Here is a 24,868-nt window from a genome sequence, read left to right as displayed (position 1 = left end):
ATGATACCGGGTGTTGGCCCTGTGTGCCTCGGTCGCATGCAGTCCTGATTGTGGCGCTCACCTGCACGGCGCCAAACACGCATACGACCATCATTGGCACCAAGGCAGAAGCGACTCTCATCGCTGAAGACGACACGTCTCCATTCGTCCCTCCATTCACGCCTGTCGCGACACCACTGGAGGCGGGCTGCACGATGTTGGGGCGTGAGCGGAAGACGGCCTAACGGTGTGCGGGACCGTAGCCCAGCTTCATGGAGACGGTTGCGAATGGTCCTCGCCGATACCCCAGGAGCAACAGTGTCCCTAATTTGCTGGGAAGTGGCGGTGCGGTCCCCTACGGCACTGCGTAGGATCCTACGGTCTTGGCGTGCATCCGTGCGTCGCTGCGGTCCGGTCCCAGGTCGACGGGCACGTGCACCTTCCGCCGACCACTGGCGACAACATCGATGTACTGTGGAGACCTCACGCCCCACGTGTTGAGCAATTCGGCGGTACGTCCACCCGGCCTCCCGCATGCCCACTATACGCCCTCGCTCAAAGTCCGTCAACTGCACATACGGTTCACGTCCACGCTGTCGCGGCATGCTACCAGTGTTAAAGACTGCGATGGAGCTCCGTATGCCACGGCAAACTGGCTGACACTGACGGCGGCGGTGCACAAATGCTGCACAGCTAGCGCCATTCGACGGCCAACACCGCGGTTCCTGGTGTGTCCGCTGTGCCGTGCGTGTGATCATTGCTTGTACAGCCCTCTCGCAGTGTCCGGAGCAAGTATGGTGGGTCTGACACACCGGTGTCAATGTGTTCTTTTTTCCATTTCCAGGAGTGGATTGGTGAGAAGAAAAAATACAAATTTTATTGCAACTTGTTCTAGTCGCAGCATTTAAATCTGTGCTCTTAGGTTCTAGCCGAACCACACACTCGGAATACGCTACATATTTGGAAATAAAGAGCCAAATATTAGTGAAAAGGCTGAATATGAATTTCATTGCTGTTAGTTTCAGTCACAACAATTAAAGCTATACTATTACGTTCCTTTCTAACCGCACCCTAGGAAAACGCCACACATTCGCAAATAAACAGAGAAATCAGAATCAAATTTTCACTCTGCAGCGCAGTGTGCGCTGATATGAAACTTCCTGGCAGATTAAAACTGCGTGCCGGACCGAGACTCGAGCTCCGGACCTTTGATTTTCGTAGGCAAGTACTCTACCGATTGAGCTCGCCAAACACGACGCCGTAGGTTCGAGTCCTCCCTCGGGCATGTGTGTATGTGTGTGTGTGTGTGTGTGTGTGTGTGTGTGTGTGTGTGTGTGTGTGTGTTGTTCTTAACGTAAGTTAGTTTAAGTATTGTGTAAGTCTAGGGACTAATGACCTAAGCACTTTGGTCCCTTAGGAATTCACACAAATTTGAACATTTTTCTTTGTTATGTCCAGGAGACCATCATGAATTGCGATTACTTCAGTACTATTATTGCCTCTGAATAAAAGTGCCATTTCTGATTATCCCATTTCTTTCAGTTACCTTTGTACTACACGTAGCAGTAGTTTCTATATATAGTCCAAGTTTCATAAAACTACGTTACATGGCAGTGACACATATGCGAAAGCTACTTTCGTGCTTAAGTTTTGCTCACGAATGTAATTAAACAGCCCTGTACTACACGACATTTGCTATGCCAATAAGGAATACAAAATTTGGCGCTGAAAGAAGCAGCAGAGAAGAAATATTATAGCTTTAGACAAATACAATACCCACAACAGATTACAGATGGTGCTGGGCGTAGTAGAGTATTTATGTATGGATGAAAAGGTCAGTAGAAGATCTTAAAGCATCAAACTAACTGGAATACTGGAGATTTTTAACAGAAAACCCTCAGTTATGACGAAACCTTATAATGCAATTCTACTCCCCATAAACCCTCAGTGGGTAGAGTACACTCCAACTACAGCCATATATTTTTCTTTGTAAAAGTTTGTTGTTCTCTTTAAGATTCTGCAACTTGATTACCTGTTTGCAGCTGTGTGTGTGTTCAAATGGCTCTGAACACTATGGGACTTAACTTCTGAGGTCATCAGTCCCATAGAACTTAGAACTACTTAAACCTAACTAACCTAAGGACATCACACACATCCATTCCCGCGGCAGGATTCGAACCTGCGACCGTAGCGGTCGCGCGGTTCCAGACTGTAGCGGCTAGAACCGCTCGGCCACTCGGGCCGGCTCTGTGTGTGTGTGTGTGTGTGTGTGTGTGTGTGTGTGAGAGAGAGAGAGAGAGAGAGAGAGAGAGAGAGAGAGAGAGATAGACAGACATTACATAGTTGTCGCACCTCAGCTGGTTCCAGGTAGAGTTTTAGCAGGTTTCTCTTCATCACAAAGCAAATACTAGCCCGACCTAAGAGCTATCTCCAACGGTTGTTTAAGTCACATAGAAATAGAAAAGGTTCTCTAGAGAGAATTGTTCACATGTTTATGGACAATGGTGTTGGCTCAAAATGGCTCTAAGCACTATGGGACTTAACACCTGACGTCATCTGTCCCCTAGACTTAGAACTACTTAAGCGTAACTAACCTAAGGACATCACACACATCCATGCCCGAAGCAATATTCGAACCTGCGACCATAGCAGCAGCGCGGTTCCGGACTGAAGCGCCTAGAACCGCTCGGCCACAGAGCCCGGCGGACATGGTGTTGAATCGTGCACGTGTAGAGTCATCAATAATCACGCGGAAACTTACCTGAGGAAATAATGCGCACTTCGAACAGACAACAGCTAAGGGATAAACTCTAACAACTGTATAATTTTCTTCCTGAGAGTTTGGGACATCCTGTACGTAACGTGTTAACGTATCATTAGACATTCCAGAAAATGCAAAAGACTAATTGTTGTGACTTGGCAAGACAGCCAAGCCACTATGATTGGTAGCCTAAAGGCACGCGTTAAGCTCACGCAGGCTGGCGTGAGGTCTGGAACATTTAAGGAAGTTAGATTTTAGCAAAACAGGTCGTAGTTGTTGGAATACTTAACTTTAATCCATAATTGGTGAACATCGGTCTGATGGTACATGCATCACAAGATAAACAGTGTTGTGAATTGACAGGAGCCAATTCACGGGGTTTGGAAGAAGCCGAAAGGCACGCGTTTAAGCTCACGCAGGCTGGCGTGAGGTCTGGAACAGTTATAGGAGTTTAGTCTAGTAACAAAGTACGGATCTTCTGGAATACTTAACTTTAATCCAAAATTGGTGTACATCGGTCTGACTGTACAGGCTTCACAAGATAAATATCAAATGCTATGGCGCCTTGCTAGGTCGTAGCAAATGACGTAGCTGAAGGCTGTGCTAACTATCGTTTCGGCAAATGAGAGCGTAATTTATCAGTGAACCATTGCTATCCACGTCGGCTGTACAACTGGGCCGAGTGCTAGGAAGTCTCTCTAGACCTGCCGTGTGGCGGCGCTCGGTCTGCAATCACTGACAGTTGCGACACGCGGGTCCGACGTATACTAGCGGACCGCGGCCGATTTAAAGGCTACCACCTAGCAAGTGTGGTGCCTGGCGGTGACACCACAAACAGCAAATGATAATGGCGCTTTGCTAGGTCGTAGCAAATGACGTAGCTGAAGGCTATGTTGACTATCGTCTCGGCAAATGAGAGCGTAATTTGTCAGTGAACCATCTCTAGCAAAGTCGGCTGTACAACTGGGGCGAGTGCTAGGAAGTCTCTCTAGACCTGCCGTGTGGCGGCGCTCGGTTTGCAATCACTGACAGTGGCGACACGCGGGTCCGACGTATACTAACGGACCGCGGCCGATTTAAAGGCTACCACCTAGCAAGTGTGGTGCCTGGCGGTGACACCACACTAATTAGCTAGACGAGCGTTGCGGTAATAGGAATGTAAAATAATAGGTATATTTACGCGGCCGCACTATTTTCCTGCGCAAGAGACACGTTTAGTTTTTACGAGGGAACTGAAACCACAGTACGCCGCAAATTAGAGAGGAGTTTAGTGTCTGCTCCAGAGCACCTGAGCGAGTCGCCCGCAACGGTTTGCTGATCTGAAAGGGCGGAGTTTATCTGCGGACAGCGCCGCTCGTTAAAAAGTTGTGTGGCGCGGGCAGCGCGCGCCGGAATTTCGGGTCCGCAAAGTTGAGTGGCCGGCGGCGAACAGGTGGCAGAGCGGCCCACGCGGCTCGCTCCATATTGACTGACTGCACGTCACGCGGACCGAGTTGGCGCTGCCAACTTTGGGATCGGACGCCGAACACTCATTACTGCAGGACAGAGCGCGGACGTCGGCGGCGGAAACTTTCGGCGAGGTTGGCACACTGCATTGCTGTCAACGGGCGACAGCTGGGGCGGATCACGGCGGCGGAACTTGCGAGTTTTTGAGGCGCTTCAGAGGTAGCACCTAAAATCTGCCTCTTCGTGTCGATACCATTCCGCCTTGGCCTCCGCGGTCTTTTATCTCCCCCCTACCCCCACACACAGATCCTTTACCATATCATCAAATTACACTAATGGCCATTAAAATTGCAACACCAAGAAGAAATGCAGATGATAAACGGGTATTCATTGGACAAATATACTAGAACTGACATGTGATTACATTTTCACGCAATCTGGGTGTATAGATCCTGAGAAATCAGTACCCAGAACAACCACCTCTGGCCGTGATACCGGCCTTGATACGCCTGGGCATTGAGTCAAACAGAGCTTGGATGGCGTGTACAGGTACAGCTGCCCATGCAGCTTCAACACGATACCACAGTTCATCAAGAGTAGTGACTGGCGTATTGTAACGAACCAGCTGCCCGGCCACCATTGACCAGACGTTTTCAATTGGTGAGAGATCTGGAGAATGTGCTGGCCAGGGCAGCAGTCGAACATTTTCTGTATCCAGAGCGCCCGTAGAGGACTGCAACATGCGGTCGTGCATTATCCTGCTGAAATGTAGGGTTTCGCAGGGATCGAGTGAGGGGTAGAGCCACGGGTCATAACACATCTGAAATGTAACTTCCACTGTTCAAAGTGCCGTCAATGCGAACAAGAGGTGACCGAGACGTGTAACCAATGGCACCCCATACCATCACCCGGGTGATACGCCAGTATGGCGATGATGAATACACGCTTCCAATGTGTGTTCACCGCGATGTCGCCAAACACGGATGAGACAATCATGATGCTGTAAACAGAAACTGGATTCATCCGAAAAATTGACGTTTTGCCATTCGTGCACCCACGTTCGTCGTTGAGTACACCATCGCAGGCGCTCCTGTCTGTGATGCAGCGTCAAGGGTAACCACAGCCATAGTATCCGAGCTGATAGTCCATACTGCTGCAAATGTCGTCGCCAAACACGGATGAGACCATGATAATGCTGTAAACAGAACCTGGATTCATCCGAAAAAATGATTTTTTGCCATTCGTGCACCCAGGTTCGTCACTGAGTACACCATCACAAGCACTCCTGTCTGTGATAGAGCGTCAAGGGTAACCGCAGCCACGGTCTCCGAGCTGATAGTCCATGGTGCTGCAAACGTCGTCGAACTGTTCGTGCAGATGGTTGTTGTCTTGCAAACGTCCCCATCTGTTGACTCAGGGATCGAGACGTGGCTGCACTATCCGTTACAGCCATGCGGATAAAATGCCTGTCATCTCGACTGCTAGTGATACGAGGCCGTGCTAGAGCACTTGGCCGCGAAAGGTAAAGGTCCCGAGTTCGAGTCTCGGTTTCATGAATATATCTCGTCGAAATAAATTTCTAAGTTTTGATTTCATGGTGACCTTACCAGGCGGTAAGACCAACAATCTGATGTATTAGTATTAGTGGCTCTGAGCACTATGGGACTTAACTTCTGAGGTCATCAGTCCCCTAGAACTAAGAACTACTTAAACCTAACTAACCTAAGGACATCACACACATCCATGCCCGAGGCAGGATTCGAACCTGCGACCGTAGTGGTCGCGTGGTTCCAGACCGTAGCGCCTAGAACCTCTCGGCCTCCGCGGCCAGCCTTAGTATTGGTATCTGCGCGATAAATCATAATGATGTGAAACGAGTCATTTTGTTATCACGAGATGATGATGATCGAGGTCTTGCGGTAGCGTTCTCGCTTCCCGCGCGCGGGGTCCCGGGTTCGATTCCCGGCGGGGTCAGGGATTTTCCTGCCTCGAGATGACTGAGTGCTGTTGTGTCGTCATCATCATTATCATTAATCCCCATTACAATTGGTGGTAGGCAATGGCAAACCACCTCCGTAAGGACCTTGCCTAGTCGGCGGTGCGGGTCTCCCACCACGTCCCCTACGCTCTTCGGAGTGTGGAACTTCATTTGTTTTCACATCACACATTATTTTATAATTATGGCTACCTTGTTTTGAGATGAGATTTAGTAATTCCTGTCCGTCAAAATTTCACATCATAATAATGGGAAGTCTTCTACAGCTCCTTCTATTCCCTACAAGAATACAAGGAGTTGTAGAAGAATTTCTATGTTTGTAATATGGGAAACGTAGTGAGTAGGAAATACTACGATACATTAGTATTTTTCTAAAGACAAAGAGCTGTAAAACATCAGCATGCAGCCTATTTAAAAAATATTTGTAATGTGACTACAAAAAAACTCGTTCCATATTATTGCGATTTGTCGTGCAAACGATCCACGGAACATGAATCTAACCAAATAAACGAGTATATTACACGAATGAGTTAGCCACATTTCTCAGCGGAAAGGTTAGAACGTACACTTTGCCCTCCTTTTGCACAGTTGCGATATTCAGCTAGATGTGTGTGCAGGCCAAGTGCTGCGAATGGAACAAACACGCGGTGATAGAGCCAGCACATGTGTACCCCTCGTGGCTATGCGGCGCTCGGCGCTAGAACGGCAAATAGAGGCCCCGCCGCCTTTAACTGAGATAGCAGCCCCGAACAGACCTTTTAGCCATCCACTTCTGGGCGCACCTGGCGTTTTTATAGCGGCATAAAAGAGTATAAACAGCACTGCCTGCGCAGTGGAAAAGGGCGCGGGGCTCCTTCGAGCGCCTCGCGACCGATCGCAGGGTCGGCTGTATTTGCCCCGAGAAAAAGCGAAGCTTTCTTACACGCCGATATTCGTTTATGGAAACGTTCTGCAGAGGAGCCGGCGAGTGCCGCGAGAGAGGGAAGGCTCTCGTGAAATTGATATTGGTTCCTTTTGTGAATGCGTTTCGTCCTTGGCCAGCTCCATTTCCTTCGCCGTGCTGTCGCCGCCGACACGGGGCCGGGTAGCTACCACAGCCTACGCCCTCCTCCGCATGCAACTTGTGTCCTTTGCCGCGCCCATTGCTTTATTTCTGACTGAAGGTCTTCTTTTGTTTCCGCCTATACGCCTTCCGGGCGCCGGAAACGACTTCAGAAGCACGGACGGGGGTGAACGGCCGGCGGTTGTGAACGTGGCGCGTGAGTGTGAACGTGGGCTGCGACTGCTACGAAGAGCTAGCTGCTACAGTGTTACCCGAAAGTTTTCATCGATACTTGAGCGATCTTTAAACCCTACAAGTACGTCTATGTCTAGAGTCTGTGAAACGTTATGAAGAGCGTAGTAAGCTGTTCATTTTGTATTAATGTAACCTTTTACATAAAAAAACTGAACTGCTTCACTGAAATTGCTGAATGCAATTTTTTGGCTATTTAAATATAACAGTCTGTCAGACCGCATCTGGGACAGAGGGTGACAAAAAATGACCTGGGATAACGGTTAATGACAATGGCTTAATTTTGTCGGTATCCTGTCATATAAAAAGGGAGTAGTGGACTGACTCAAAACCTAGCTGCCCTATGCCTTTATCAGATGCAACATGAAATATGCCAGACGTGTTTGTGATTGCAATAACTGTTAGCGGAACCGTCTAAAGTTGCGTAGGAAGTTTTATTTATTTGTTGATGACTGCTTTCGGGCGGCTTGCCTATTATCAAATCATTGGCTCTGAGCACTATGGGACTTAACATCTGAGGTCATTAGTCCCCTAGAACTTAGAACTACTTAAACCTAATGACATCACACACATCCATGCCCGAGGCAGGATTCGAACCTGCGACCGTAGCGGTCGCGCGGTTCCAGACTGCCGGCCGGTGTGGCCGTGCGGTTCTAAGCGCGTCAGTTTGGAACCGCGTGACCGCTACGGTCGCAGGTTCGAATCCTGCCTCGGGCATGGATGTGTGTGATGTCCTTAGGTTAGTTAGGTTTAAGTAGTTCTAAGTTCTAGGGGACTGATGACCTCAGTAGTTAAGTCCCATAGTGCTCAGAGCCATTTGAACCATTTTTGGTTCCAGACTGAAGCGCCTAGAACCGCTCGGCCACAAGGCCGGCATTATCAAATCATTCTGAAGAACAAAATACAGTGGGTGTTACGATACATAGCAGTAATGGTTCAACAAAATTCCAAATCTGTTCGAAGATAAAACATACCATTTACATAAGTATTGTGTTACAACCAGACGTGCATATAAGTTACTGGACACAAAACGTAGTACTCCTGGAAGAAATGATAGTTTTGCAAGGATCGCAGATGAAGTTTGGAAGGTAGGAGACAAGGTACTGGCGGAATTAAAGCTGTGAGGACGGGGAGTGAGTCGTGCTTGGGTAGCTCATTCGGTAGAGCACTTGCCCGCGAAAGGCAAAGGTTCCGAGTACGAGTCTCGGTCCGGCACACAGTTTTAGTCTGCCAGGAAGTTTCATGTTCATTTTGAGCTTACAGAAGGCTACTATAAATAAATCATTCAGCTTCAAAGTTCTACATTTTCCAAGGCCTCTATGAGACGGAGGACTTGTATTATGACGTCACAGTAGAAGAAACAGGAATAGACAGCGAAGAGACAGCGTATCCAGTATTAGGGTCAGAGTGTGAAAGAGCTTTGGACGACTTGTGATCTATTAAGGCGGCAAGGATAGATAACAGTTCACCGGAATATCCAAAATCGGTGGGGGAAGTAGAAACAAACGACTATTGTCCTTGGAGTGCAGAATGTATGAGAATGGCGATATACCATTAGACTTTCGGCAAACATCATCCACACAATTCTGAACCTAGCAAGAGCCGACAAGTGCTAGGATTATCGCATAATCTGCTTAAAAGCTCATGCATCCAAGTTTCTAACAAAAATAATATACAGAAGAATGCAAAAAATGAGGATCGGTTGAATGACGATAAGTTTGACTTTAGGAAAAGTAAAGGCACCAGAGTGGCAGTACTGACATTACGATTCATAATGGAAGCAAGATTGAAGAAAAATCAAAGACATCTTCGTAGGGTTTGTCGAGCTGGAAAAAGCGTTCGACAATGTAAAATTGTGCAATACGTTCGAAATTCTGAGAAAAGTAAGGTAAGTTATAGAGAAAGATGGGTTACATACAAGATGTACAAGAGCCACGAAACGAAAGGACTCGACGACCAAGAAAGAAATGCTCGGATTGAAAATCTCTCTCCAGTTCAATGTATACATCGAAGAAGCGGCGTAAAAGGGTATCAACAATAAGATTCGCTGATGACATCGATATCCCCAGTGAAGGTGAAGAAGAATTATAGGCTCTCTTGAATGGAATGAACAGCCTTGTGCACAGAAAATGGATTAAGAGTAAATGGAAGAAAGACGAAAGTAAGGAGAAGCAGTAGAAATAATAACAGCGGAAAGGCTAACATTAGAACTGGGGAGTACGAAGTCGACGAAGTTAAGGAATTTAGAAACCTAGGCAACGAAATAACCCATGAAAGACGGAGCAAGGAGGACATGAAAACAGAATAGCACTGGCAAAAAGGGCGTTCTTGGCCAAGAGAAGTACACTAGTGTCACAGATAGGTCTTAATTTTAGGAAGAGATTTCTGAGAATATGAGTTTGGAGCACAGCATTGTATGCTAGTGAAATACAGACCTTCGAAAAACCGGAACAGAAGGGAATCGAGGCATTTGAGACGTGGTGCTACAGAAGAATACTGAAAAGTCGATGGACGGGTAAGGTCGGCGAGGAAAGGAATATATGGAGAATACGATGGAAAAAGGAGGGACAGAATGGTAGGATAACTGTTACGACATCAGGAAATAACTTCCATGGTAGTAGACGGGGATGTAGAGAGTAAAAACCATAGAGGAAGACAGAGACTGGGATACATCCAGCAAAACAACAGAGGATGTGTGTTGCAATTGCTGCTCTGAGATGTAATGTTTGGCACCGGAGGGGAGTTCGTGGTGAGCCCATCAAACCACTCAGAAGACTGATGACGGAAAAAAAAATCCGAAGTATCACATACAAAAATATGATTAATGCGCGGATAGAGTCTTAATCTCACGAAGTATGCGTTCAGGATTCTACAAATATTCCATAAGTGCTACCCCGGTCACATGACAAGAGGTAATCAAGTTTTTAGCATACCTTACGTAGCAACATCCTGTCAATAGTCATCACCGCTCAGGGACTGGCTGTTGTGTTGCCTTCATCTTCATTTCATCCCCATCCGGCGCGCAGGTCGCCCAATGTGGAGTCGAATGTAATACGACCTGCACCAAGGCGGCCGGACCTGCCCCGCAACGGGCCTCCCGGCCAATGACACCAAACGCTCATTTCCACAGCAGCAGTGATGCGTTCTCTGAACTGTTACAGTCCTTTTGGCTTTGGTGGTACGTAAACACGGATCTTACTGTGGTAGCCCCACAGGGAAAATTCACAAGGCATTAGGTCAGGCGACCTGGAGGACAAGTGAAAAGAGCCACGTCATCTTCACCACTGCCGCGAAACCAGCGATGCGGAAGTTCGTCGTTTAGATAGCGATGAACATCGATGCTCCAATAAATGGGTGCCATCTGGTTTTGAAAGTTAAAATTATCGAAATTACACTCCTGGAAATTGAAATAAGAACACCGTGAATTCATTGTCCCAGCAAGGGGAAACTTTATTGACACATTCCTGGGGTGAGATACATCACATGATCACACTGACAGAACCACAGGCACATAGACACAGGCAACAGAGCATGCACAATGTCGGCACTAGTACAGTGTATATCCACCTTTCGCAGCAATGCAGGCTGCTATTCTCCCATGGAGACGATCGTAGAGATGCTGGATGTAGTCCTGTCGAACGGCTTGCCATGGCATTTCCACCTGGCGCCTCAGTTAGACCAGCGTTCGTGCTGGACGTGCAGACCGCGTGAGACGACGCTTCATCCAGTCCCAAACATGCTCAATGGGGGACAGATCCGGAGATCTTGCTGGCCAGGGTAGTTGACTTACACCTTCTAGAGCACGTTGGGTGGCACGGGATACATGCGGACGTGCATTGTCCTGTTGGAACAGCAAGTTCCCTTGCCGGTCTAGGAATGGTAGAACGATGGGTTCGATGACGGTTTGGATGTACCGTGCACTATTCAGTGTCCCCTCGACGATCACCAGTGGTGTACGGCCAGTGTAGGAGATCGCTTCCCACACCATGATGCCGGGTGTTGGCCCTGTGTGCCTCGGTCGTATGCAGTCCTGATTGTGGCGCTCACCTGCACGGCGCCAAACACGCATACGACCATCATTGGCACCAAGGCAGAAGCGACTCTCATCGCTGAAGACGACACGTCTCCATTCGTCCCTCCATTCACGCCTGTCGCGACACCACTGGAGGCGGGCTGCACGATGTTGGGGCGTGAGCGGAAGACGGCCTAACGGTGTGCGGGACCGTAGCCCAGCTTCATGGAGACGGTTGCGAATGGTCCTCGCCGATACCCCAGGAGCAACAGTGTCCCTAATTTGCTGGGAAGTGGCGGTGCGGTCCCCTACGGCACTGCGTAGGATCCTACGGTCTTGGCGTGCATCCGTGCGTCGCTGCGGTCCGGTCTCAGGTCGACGGGCACGTGCACCTTCCGCCGACCACTGGCGACAACATCGATGTACTGTGGAGACCTCACGCCCCACGTGTTGAGCAATTCGGCGGTACGTCCACCGGGCCTCCCGCATGCCCACTATACGCCCTCGCTCAAAGTCCGTCAACTGCACATACGGTTCACGTCCACGCTGTCGCGGCGTGCTACCAGTGTTAAAGACTGCGATGGAGCTCCGTATGCCACGGCAAACTGGCTGACACTGACGGCGGCGGTGCACAAATGCTGCGCAGCTAGCGCCATTCGACGGCCAACACCGCGGTTCCTGGTGTGTCCGCTGTGCCGTGCGTGTGATCATTGCTTGTACAGCCCTCTCGCAGTGTCTGGAGCAAGTATGGTGGGTCTGACACACCGGTGTCAATGTGTTCTTTTTTCCATTTCCAGGAGTGTAGTATTGAGTTGTGGAAGCGATCGCAACTGCAACACATCATGGTAAGACGTGTCCGTCACAGTCTTCTTACAGAAAAAAATATCCCATCTAGCTTCGTCTGTGACATTCCACAGAAAACATTCGCCTTCGGCAAATTTCGTTCATGCGTCACAGTGCTGTGTTTGCATAGCGGTTCTTTTCCGTAATTCCTTCTGAAAGCTCTCTGCACTTCTATAAAAGATAAGCATCTCGCGTAATATTATAACATATAAGCACTCTTTTCTCGCTTTGTTGCGATTTTGTCAAGGCACTCACTCGTAACGCCTATTCATGCATCAGTCATATCTGTACATGTGATACCTTGGAAAATATAAAACTCTGAAAACGAATGAATCATTTATAATAGCCCTGTATGTAGGTTTCTTCCTGATCTGCACAATAATGGAATATGGAGAAAGTGATTGCTTGTGTTCAGATTTGCCGTGTTACTGATGAAAAATTGCAGGGTACACATTTCTTTTAATAATAAATTCCCTTCTTCTCCTGTGCTCTACAGATCACGGTGAACCTTGGCCTTGCGACATTACGAGTACCTAATTCGGAAATCTGTTTCTATGAGTGCCGGCCGGAGTTCAAAAATGGTTCAAATGGCTCTGAGCACTATGGGACTCAACATCTTAGGTCATAAGTCCCCTAGAACTTAGAACTACTTAAACCTAACTAACCTAAGGACATCACACACACCCATGCCTGAAGCAGGATTCGAACCTGCGACCGTAGCAGTCCCGCGGTTCCGGACTGCAGCGTCAGAACCGCTAGACCACCGCGGCCGGCCCGGCCGGAGTGGCCGAGCGGTTCTAGGCGCTATAGTTTGGAACCACGCGACTGCTGCGGTTGCAGGTTCGAATCCTGCCTCGGGCATGGATGTGTGTGACGTCCTTAGGTTGGTTAGGTTTAAGTAGTTCTAAGTTCTAGGGGACTGATGACCACAGCAGTTAAGTCCCATAGTGCTCAGAGCCATTTGAACCATTTTTGTTTCTATGAGTGCTGAATATTTGACTCGGGGGACTGTGGTTGGCAAGTGGCTATGGTGTGGTCGGGATATGTGGGCCAGGTTTGGCCATGGGCGTAAACGACTAGGCTGTGAGAAGCAGCAGTCAGTGAGGTATTTCACAGGTGAACACGGGAATTCAGGTGGCGCGGTGACTAAGCTAGCTGAGATGATGCCCGCAGTCACTTAGAATGCAGAATTAAAATTATAATATTCCCTTAAAACACACCCATGCTCATAAATTAAGGATAATGCTGATGCATGGTGATACAACGCTCTGGTGGGCGGTTTGCGGGTTTAAATCACGTCGGGGTATGACCATGCGGTGTATTCGACCTGCGGTCGTCGCACGGTGGCGCTGGCAGCATTCCACATACGCATAGGTGTGTTGGCGCATGTCAGAGTACAATGCAGCGAGTAAGTGTACAGACGTTTACAGACGTGCTAAGGGGGAATGTGTGTTGAAAATGGCTCAAAGAACACATACTGATGACGACTGGAGGATGGTCAAAAACAGCAGGTCGTAGCCCGGACCCTCCGTGTACCACAAAGTGTGATCTCAAGATTATGGAAACGATTCCATCAGACAGGAAACGTGTCCAGGTTCTACAGTACGGGATGTCCACAGTGTACAACACCACAAGAAGACCGATATCTCACCATCAATGCTCGCAGATGGCCACGGAGTACTGCAGGTAGCCTTGCTCGGGACCTTACAGCAGCCACTGGAACAATTGTCGCCAGACACACAATCTACAGACGACTCAACAGACATGGTTTATTCGTCTCGAGACCTGCAAGGTGCATTCCACTGACCCGTGGTCACAGGAGAGCCCGTAAAGCCTGGTGTCAAGAGCACAGTACATGGTCATTGGAACAGGGGTCCCAGGTTACGTTCACGGACGAGTCCAGGTATAATCTGAACAGTGATTCTCGCCGGGTTTTCATCTGGCGTGAACCAGGAACCAGATGCCAACCCCTCAATGTCCTTGAAAGGGACCTGTGTGGAGGTCGTGGTTTGATGGTGTGGGGTGGGATTATGACTGGTGCACGTACACCCCTGCATGTCTTTGACAGAGGAACTGTAGCAGGTCAGGTGTATCGGGACGTCATTTTGCACCAGTATGTCCGGCTTTTCAGGGGTGCAGTGGGTCCCACCTTCCTCCTGATGGATGATAACGCACGACCCCACCGAGCTGCCATCGTGGAGGAGTACCTTGAAACAGAAGATACCAGGCGAATGGAGTGCGTACCTGTTCTCCAGACCTAGACCCCATCGAGCACGTCTGAGATGCTCTCGGTCGACGTATCGCTGCACGTCTTCAAACCCTTACGACACTTCAGGAGTTTCAACAGGCTATACCCCAGCAGCTGCTCGACCACCTGATCCAGAGTATGCCAACCCGATGTGCGGCCTGTGTACGTGTGCATGGTGATCATATCCCACATTGATGTCGCGGTACATGCGCAGGAAACAGTGGCGTTTTGTAGCACGTGTGTTTCGGGACAGTTTACTCTACTTATCACCAATATCGTGGACTTACAGGTCTGTGTCGTGTGTGTTCCCTATGTGCCTAGGCTATTAGCGCCAATTTTGTGTAGTGACACGTTGTGTGGCACCACATTCTACAATTATCCTTAATTAATTAATGAATACAGTTTATGGACTTGCCAACCACAATCCGCCGAGTCAAATAACCAACACTCATAGAAACAGCTTTGCGTATTGGTAACTCGTAAAGTCACAAGGCCAAGGTTCACAGTGATCTGTAGAACACAAGAGAAGAAGGAAATTTATTAGAAGAAATGAGTGTCCTGAAGTTTTTCATCAGTAACGCGCCAAATTTGAACACAAGCGTATTCCATTATTCTACAGATCAGGAAGAAACCTACTTACAGGGCTATTATAAATGATTAGTTTTCAGAGTTTTATGTTTTCCAAGGTATGACATGACTGATGCATGAATAGAACCGAAAACTCACCGAATTGACATTGTGCCCACTAACTGGCGTTACGAGTGCATGCCTTGACAAAATGGCGACAAAGCAAGAAAAGAGAGTTTATATGTTGTATTATGCGAGATGTTTATCTTTTATAACAGTGCAGCGAGCATTCAGAAGGAATTACGGAAAAGAACAGCCGTGTAAACAAAGCACTGTGACGCATGAACGAAATTCGCCAGAAGAGCTCACTACAAATGGAACCATGATAGTAAATGCATTCTAAGAAACAACGACGCACCATGAAGGAACTATCCGAAAGGGACGGTAATTGGTAGATACGTTTTACATATACAGGCGAACAAACAACTACAATTTCAGAAAAATTGGGTAATTGTTTCGAGAGAAAGATCTTCAAAGTGAGCAAGTTATTAACGCATTGGTCCAACTCTGGTCCATAAGCAAGCACTTATTGGGCTTGGCATTCATTGATGGAGGTTCTTGGATGTCCTCATGAGGGATATTGTGCCAAATTCTGTCCAACTTTGGGAGCGATTCGGCGACTTATCTGATCAAGGCAAAGTTTGGCAAGCACGAAGACAGTCAGTAAGAACTTGTCGTCTGTGAGCGGGCATTAACTTGCTGAAACGTAACCCAGGATGGCTTGCCATGAAGAGCAACAAAACGGGGCATAAACACGTCGAAGCAGTGCTATTCTGTTAAGGTGCCGCAGATTACAACCAAATGAGTCCTGTAATGAAATGAAATGGCACTCCAGACCACCATTCACGGTTTCGGGCCAAATGGCAGGAGAGAGTTGGGTTGGTATCCCACCAGTGTCCAGAGCGAGGAATCTCATTGACAAGAGTATAATTGTATTCAGTGAGAGTCCCGCATTGAACTAAGCCTAAATGACCAGTGGAGACGTGTCGACGCATATGTAAGCACCGGTCTTGTAAATATTTTATAAAATGTACATTTGGCATTGAGGAAAATATTTTATTTAATGCAAAATAGGCTCTATAGGCTGTTATTACTCTCTTTTTAATTTCGTAAGTGGTGTTTAATACTGATCAACTCTCTGAAAAATGTACTTTCTCAAGGTTATTAAGGGTTGCACGATCTCCTTATGCGCTTTCCCAGAAGCTATATCATATTTTGCTTTTTGCCCGTTGATGTTCAGTCCGGTATTCCTGCTGGTCTACTCAAACGCGATGAACGTCTTCTCCATTGCCTTCCGAGTTCTTGAAACTGTATGTCGCCAGTATAAGCAAGTATCGGCACTGATTTATAAACGATCGTTCCCTGCACTGCAAATTTGCATCCCTCGTAACCTTGGTTAAGGCAATATTAAAGAAGAGGCCCGCCAGCGTATACCCTTGTTGTACATCATCTTGTATATTCAGTGGATCGGACATCATTCCTCTCCTCCTTGCACTACTCCATATCTAATTCATTGACAGTCAAGCCATGAAGCTCGTTATAATCAAATATTACAGTAGAGTATTTCAACGGCTAAAGTAATTTTCACTTACATATGATTTTAATAACCAATCATTGGCCTATGGATGTGTCAAAATGTGCTGTGAGTCACCATCTGTGGAAGGTTATTGCTAGTACACTCCAACTGGTATGAGTCACATACAAATGGAGACAGCATATACTGATGTGGCTACAGGTCAAGAATTGTACATGGGGTATTAGAAATGACAGATAAGTCGAAACTGATTTAGGTATTGAAGTGTTTTACACAAGTAAGTGACAGCAAAAAAAAATTTGTTAACTGATTATGAGCTTCTGAACTTGTAGTTATTAATTTGATCTTCACTGCTTCCAGTTCTTATGAGGATGAAGAATATTAGCAGTATGCACCCTAAAGTTCGGTTCCATTTATGAATTCGATTACACTTAGGACCTAAGCCATTAATGAACGAGAATATCAATGTATGTCATTCTTTTCGCTCGGTTCACAAATTTCCTGCTGTAGTTACTCAAAAGTAACTTTAAAGTATTTGGAAGTAATCGAACAAGGTGGTACAGGGGTTAGCACATTGGTCTTTCATTCAAGAGGAGCGGGGTTTAATTCCCCGATGGTTTCTCTATGAAGGGTAACTGCAGGCTCCAGAAGGAGCTATCACGAGTTCGTGTTTATTTATGCCCATCCTCTATGTCGGTCGCAATCAGGTTTCTGCCACACAGACTTGCTATGGAATTTGTCAGTTGCTCTTGTGACCATTACAGGGAAATTTGGAACGTAACCTAAGATTATGATTATGCAGGCGAATGGAATACACGAAGAAACGTTGTGAGACAGAGCGGTAATTAAGCATAACATCCTGGAGCTACCTGGAAAGTTTTCATATTTTTCATGTACGCTGTTCCTCGTTCCGTCTATTACAATCTCGACATCGTCGAGACCTGGAAATATAATTATGCTCATGCTTTCTGCCGTACCAGTTCTCTCGGAGGTACAGTACACCGTCGGCTACATGTTTAGTAGAAAACCACAAAAGTAAATCTTTCGTACAAAAACAGAGGGGAGTTTATTTTTATCAACCCACAGTGCGCAGGTCAGCCATTAACATCTTTTCCAGCTGTTGATAAATATATTCCACTAACACTGTCAATCTCTCCACATAACTGTATTGCACAATTTCAGACTAAACAGTTTTAACATCGATTATACATTAACGTCAAAAAATGGTACAAATGGCTCTAAGTACTATGGGACATAACATCTGAGGTCATCAGTCCCCTAGACTTAGAACTACTTAAACCTTACTAACCTAAGGACATCACACACATCCACGTCCACGGCAGGATTCGAACCTGCGACCGTAGCAGCAGTGCGGTTCCGGACTGAAGCGCCTAGAACCGCTCGGCCACTCCGGCCGGCCATTAACGTCAAAATAAAATATGTGACACAGTTGTATGGAGAAACTGACATTGTTTCTGCAGTTTAAAAAACAGTTTTACATGTCTCTACCTACAAACATCACGATATTCAGCATGATGTTAAACTGCAACCACCCATAACTCGGTATTAAGTTCTTATAAGCCTCGTGTTAGAGACGGCTATTCCTTATTGCACCTGTAGAGGAACAGCTCTTTCACACATAATTTGCTTCGTGGTTAACACATTCCTTAGAGAAGCTTTTACGCCCATAACTGCACAAGCGGCAAATTTTTTATTTGTGAGACATGTGACTGTTTCATTGGAAAATGAACTCGGCAGCGTCAGCTGAGTCCTACCGGGTGGTACATGCAGTGTGATTGGTAGGTAGCGAGGTACTCACCCACGGGGCTCTCCTCCGTCCAGAAGGAGTCATCCAGCGTGTAGTCCGCCTCTGGAAACACAAACAAGCCACGTGAGGAGGTGAAATTTTTACTCTTAACATGAGAAGCAGATGAGCTCCTGAAGAGCCGCACCAGTGACTGTATAGTAAACAATAATATATATACAAAAATTTGGTTTATGTGATAAGTACAGCTGCAGATGATAACGCTACCTGTGAAGCGATAAGTGTACACCTCTGAAAAAGTTCATATATTATACAGATCAATAATTTGTTCATGCAATTTATGGCGTGCAGTCTGCTTAACATACCAGAGTCTAATCTACATTTTTTTTCTTATACCACAAATGCTGCTTGTCACACAATGCTGACACAGTAAATGTAGCTGCACAGCATAACATTGTTTCACAAAAAGCCTGCAGCACTATGGTGATACCTCGTCAATCATTTTTGTTTCTGAAATATAAACAAACTTCACTGGTACTGTATTCTGCCTAGGTCATGTTAAATCTACAATTACGATTATTTATCAACTGAAAATGTACTATATTCCAGGATTAACAAGGTGACAACTACATATAGCTATGTTTCGTTAATGAATCAATATACTACAACTACGTTTCGCATGATAAGTTGTTACATACATCAATAAAGTTTTGCATCACCTCGGTTCCGAGAGTTTCGGAACCTGTACAGAAAATTGGAATCATTTCAGCCCTTTTTATTGCTCGTGAAAACCACACACTGCATGTTGTACCATCATGCAGCGAGACCTTCATAAGTGGTGGTCCAGTTTGCTGAACACACTGGTACTTCTAATACCCAGTAGTACCTTCTCTTGCATTGATGCATGCCTTCGTCGTGGCATAATATACACAATTTCATCAAAGCACTGTTATCCAGATTGTCCCACTCCTCAACGGCGATTCGGCATAGATCCCTCGACAGTTCCGGTCTCTCTGTATCTCCTTCATGTTTCAGAAGCGGCCGATAGAGTTCGCGCGGCAGTAGAGCCGTCATTCCGTTTCACTGTCAATTGTGAATGAGATGGCGACTGTGGAGCACAAGGTTTTCGGCGTTCGTGAGTTCCCAAAAAGTGACTCGCAAATTGCAGTGCAGCGGGCATTTCGTACCAAATTCGGTATTCAACCACCAACTCGAAAGACTGGGAGTGTGTGCAAAGGAGAAAGCACAGGCCGACCGCGTGTGTCAGAGGATGATGTCTGACGGATTCAAGAAAGTTGTAAATTGATATCAAACATTATGAAAAAGACTTTTAAACTTCCTCTTTTCATTGGTATAAAGCTTGTTCATTTTGAATTTGTACTTGAATAAATATGAAGTTTTGAAAATGGGTCCATAATTTAGAATAACCCTGTATTTAAGTGGTATGTGTTCTGCTGTATGTATTTATGGCCTTGTAATAACTATATAATTTATATATCACTTCACTTAGTTTTTGGAGAGAAGAAAAATGTTGGGAACACTACAAAACACAAACCACTTAGAAGTACAAAAACAAGCAGAATGCAATATTGTACATAAAATTGTGTTGTGAAAAACGCAAGAAATGCATAGTGCTTCGGAACAACTAAAAATTGGGCCAAAATTATCAGTGTCTAACGCAGAAAAACAACGATGTGCTAGCAGACGGCATTTCCCGATGTCAGCGAGAAATCAAGCGAAAATCACCGTAAGTACAAATCAACATATTCTTAATTAACTGTTTTTCGATCTAAAAGCAAATCAAAATGTAACTTAATTACAGGCCACTGATGATGATTTACCTCGATAAAGCGAAACGCGTCTGGTGAAAAAAAAATCGTGCATTTTTGCAGCTGCAGTGACAGAACAAAAATACCCTCAAGAATTTGGGGTGAATATTCACGTACGTCAGGGGTCTGAAATGATATGCAGTTGTTTCTACATCTAGCACACAGTTTCAACACCAGTCATGGTTCAATGGACCCTTTTTCCAATCCTTGAAGCCAGTGCATATCGTACTACTACTGCATCTAACTTTGAAGCCATCAGATGGGAATCTATGCATGTGGAGCAAAGTTAAGCATCTCCTCTCTCCGCAACCATCCACAACATTATCAGTTTGTCACAAATTACCTTCTCGGTTGGTCATGGTTTCCATGTCCTTGGTCCACAAAGACAGAATACCTAGAACTGTCTTTTAACAGTTATGTATGAACACCATCATCGATGCCTGAGGCGACCCAACAAGGGCACATTTAAGTCCAGGTCTTATCTTTTCCCTTGTGCGAGATCAGCATCTTCGCTGTCTCGTGTGGGCTGTCCGCAATGCCTATTTCACGTCTTTGGAGTGTCAAATATGAAATTTCGACTAATTTCTTGTAACTCTGTTTAGTGCTCCCTGGTACAACTTTTTGTCAAGTCGTCGGCGTATGCGATGGAGCTATTTGCTTAGGTAAATCACCTACTTCCTGTAAAAGGAGTTTCCAGAGCAACGTCTCAAAACTCTGGTCCAAATACAGAGCCCTGTAGGCATTCATTAATTCAATACTTTTCTATTACCTTCCTCGAACAAAAAAATTTAGCTTTCCTTTCTTTCAAATAGCCCCAGAGACCGATGTCACCGGAAAATATTAATCGCTTTGAATAATGTAGAATGGATACTAGGTGGCTATGAGGCCATCCACAGCTCATATAAGCGTATTAAAATAGAGGGTATGTACCAGTCGATTGTACAGAATCAGAGCACTAGGATGCGTGGACATGGAGACGTTGCAAACTGGTCCTAAACGAGGTTTCGTGATTGGACGTGTCCATGGTCATACCGTGAATGAAGTTACCCAATTTGTCAATGCATCAAAACGGTGTAGCCAGCGTGTCTACAAGAAAGATGCCCCACTCGACGCCATGCATCGCAGCGTGAGAACGCTGATCATAAAGATACTAACCGACAGAGACCAGAGATGCTTGTCACTGTCGATGACAAGCTGTGAGGCACAAACATCGTGCAAGCTGGTCTGCTCGTAGCGCTTTCAAACTCACAAGTAATTCCTTACGCTGGTTTGATGTGAGTTTTTAAAGCCACTCTCCACAATGTTCAACAGTCCTTGTCCGTCAGTACATGAAATCTACCTAGTCGTAATCTAGCTGTGGTAACTACTTCGGATTTCCGCTTTACAATCGCATCACCAATGGTCGATCTGTGCAGCTTTAGACGGTTTGAAATCCCACTGATGGATAGTACTCAGGTGATATCCAGTGACTAGCAAACGTTTGAGGTCACAGAGAATTCTGCTCGACCCACCCTGCTGTTACTGATTCTCTACAGCAATCACAATACCAACCACATACTTTTATACTGGCAGGTCTGCCTCTCGTGACACTAGTGGTCATTTCTAAATTACGTGGCAGTGTCTGGTTACTTTTTTATCAGATAGTGTAGAAAAACATAGATCTATGTTGCAAGTCTATGGTAGAAGGCCATACTGAAAGATTGAGGCAATGTTGACTAGATACCCTCCATTTATACTTCAAGGTAGCAGGTCTCTGCCCGGACTAGAAACAGGAGCGCGTCAAGGGGACACAGCGTTGTGAGGCAAACGCTGAGGAAGAAGAAGATGATGAGTTGAGAGGAAAAGCCTGGAGACTGGGTGAGTATAAGAGACGCGTTGGATGCTCAGACTGTAACGTCCGCAGCACGCACACGCTGGGGCAAGCAGCAACTTTGGCGGGCAGATCCTGCACCGCTAGCCCGACTGGACTGCCAAGTTGCAGCAGCAGCAGCAGCAACAGTGGCGGCGGCTATAGGGCAGCACGGCGCCTGCGGTCTAGCCAGGAGGTGGGGGTGGGGGTGTGGGTGGGAGGGAGGTTGTGGGTGGGGTTGGCGGCCAGGTCGCGCCACGACCACGCCGGGGCCGGTCTGTGGTCGAACAACACGCGCGGCGCGCCTAACTTGGCGACAAACGAGTTGGCCGCCGCCTGTCGCTTGCTGGCTGCGCGCGTGCGCTCGCTGTCCGCAGCAGAAGGCAGCTGTCCTTCTTGTTCCGCCTAATGGCCCGCTGCTAGTCACGCCGGACAGCGACGTGCCTGCTGCCACCACTACCTCCGGCTAGCCGCGACCGCATCGGCTGACAGCCAGCTCACTGACTTTTCCGTCTATTTTACCACGCTTTTATTAGGTCTGTCCGTCTCTTCGGTACGAATTTTGGAACTGATTTTAACCTAGTTTCCCAGAGAGCTACAGACTTGAAAGTATTAAATGTAACTCAGAACTCGATGACAATGCATTATTAACACGCATTCTTCTCTGTCCGATCCATATGGCTGGGGGATGGGAATGAAAACGGCTAGTAACGCCTGACATATCGACTTCTCTGCCAGACTGGCATGTTGTGCGGGTAGTATCAGAGCGCGTTCCAGGTGGTATGAGGGAGGATTGGCACAAATGAGCTGTGTGACAGAGGAGGAGATGAATATCGCTTTCTTGTCTGACTGTTCAGTACAAATTGTGCAACTGATTTTCAGCTCTCTTCCCAATGAACTAGAAACTTGAAATTTTACACGTGGCTCAGAACTGGATGATGCAAGAATAAGTCACTTTCTTGTCTGGTACGGGGGTACTTCGTTTTCTGCTGTCATTTTCGGATGAGCTACAGACTTGAAAATTTCAACATAGCACAGAACTGGACAACAATGCAATATTGACTTGCTTTCTTGTCTTGTGTGGCGGAGGGTACTTTGTGTACCACTACCATTTCCCACTTCTCCATCTTCTGTCACAAATGGTTTGCGAGAAGAATGGATCGCTGGTGAGCCTCTGTGAAAGCTTGGATCTCTCTAAGTTTTATCTTTATGGTCATTTTGCGAGGTATACGTAAGAGAAAGCATATATTGATTTATGCAGCTGAAGAGAAACTAAAATAAACCTGAAATTTATCATACTGCTCTGTTGTAATCTAATAGAAATGCCTCAAAATCGACTGAAAAATGTCATACACTAGACTAAAGAGTAGTAAGTAATTTAAATAAAAATGAAGTTTTAATATAATACCATACATTTTTAAAGTGGACAGAAAAAGTATAAAGTACTTTATGTTTGCTCCATGCAGATTTGAAAAAAATGGTTCAAATGGCTCTGAGCACTATATGACTTAACATCAGAGGTCATCAGTCCCCTAGAACTTAGAACTACTTAAACCTAACTAACCTAAGGACAGCACACACAGCCACGTCCGAGGCAGGATTCGAACCTGCGACTGTAGCAGTCGCGCGGTTGCGGACTAAGCGCCTAGAACCGCTCGGCCACCGCGGTCGGCCCATGCAGATTTATAGCCTCTTATATACAGACATGAAAATTTATGATTGCGAATTTTTAATAGCTGTAAGAATACTTGTAAGATTTAAAACGAAAAACGCGGGTCACAAGCGGTATGTAACCGATGCATGAATAGTTCACCTCCTTATTATTACACTACTTACTAAGTAATTTGATTTAAAAACTTTGTATATTCTAAATTTATTTTTATGTAAATAATTATTTTAAAAAAGTGACGTACTATCGATGAAGATCAAGTGACTGATTACGATCAGTGGAAAGGAACGCTGAACTATTCACACTACAGTTAAGTGTAATAAAGCTTCTGTTCATATGTTGTAGTAACTTAAATTGCTGCTAATCTCTGTTGGCATCACTTTGTAGTAGCTGTTGCCAAGCCCTGTTTGGTCCTGTGACGAGGCTGTATTGTTGCTCCGTGTAGCAAAGCCACCTCATTCCAGCTGCTACTTTCGGTGATGTTTGATGCCAAGTGTATTTGGTGAATGCAACGGTTATATCTAGAGGCACATGTTGTAAACGCCGATGTAATACTCCCCCTACGTTGTCAACAGTACTAAACGCAGTAGTAGGTAGAAGTCGAGGGGTTTATAGGTCGAGCGAAATTCTCTCTTTGCTTATTCATACGCTAACGGCCATGCTGCAGTGGGAACGCCAGTTCCAGTCAGATCGCCAAAGGTAAACGGTGTCGTAACCTATGAACTCACTTGGATGGGTGATCGTCCGGATCTGCCGAGCGCTGTTGGTTTGGGGTGGGGGTGGGGGTGGGGGGTGGGGGTGGGGATGGGGGCACTCATTCCTTGTGAGGCCAACTGAGAAGCAGCTTGACTGAAAAATAGGGGATTTGGTCACGAAAACTGACAATGCCCGGGAGAGCGTTGTGCTGACCGTACGCCCTCCATATCAACATCCAATGACGCCTATCGGTTGAGGATGACACGACGGCCGGTAGACGCTGTTGGACATTCGGAAGCCTGTTCGAATGAAGGTGGGAG

General features: G+C 46.4%; 1 protein-coding gene across 1 annotated transcript in view; it reads right to left on the bottom strand.

The window, feature by feature from the left end:
- Positions 1-20,693, bottom strand: part of LOC126176584 (disintegrin and metalloproteinase domain-containing protein 22) — a 1,067,821-nt gene extending 1,047,128 nt beyond the window's left edge. The window contains exons 1-2 of the mRNA XM_049923744.1: positions 20,678-20,693; positions 18,560-18,610 (exon numbers count right to left, since the gene is read on the bottom strand). Coding sequence (XP_049779701.1) covers positions 18,560-18,610; positions 20,678-20,693 — 67 coding nt within the window. The remainder of the gene's footprint in view (positions 1-18,559; positions 18,611-20,677) is intronic.
- Between the last annotated feature and the right edge of the window lie 4,175 nt (positions 20,694-24,868).

The sequence above is a fragment of the Schistocerca cancellata genome, chromosome 3 (assembly GCF_023864275.1).
Source record: "Schistocerca cancellata isolate TAMUIC-IGC-003103 chromosome 3, iqSchCanc2.1, whole genome shotgun sequence".
In the NCBI taxonomy this organism is placed as follows: domain Eukaryota; kingdom Metazoa; phylum Arthropoda; class Insecta; order Orthoptera; family Acrididae; genus Schistocerca; species Schistocerca cancellata.
Note: the sequence above shows the minus strand (reverse complement) of the source record. Positions and strands in the feature narration are given on the sequence as shown.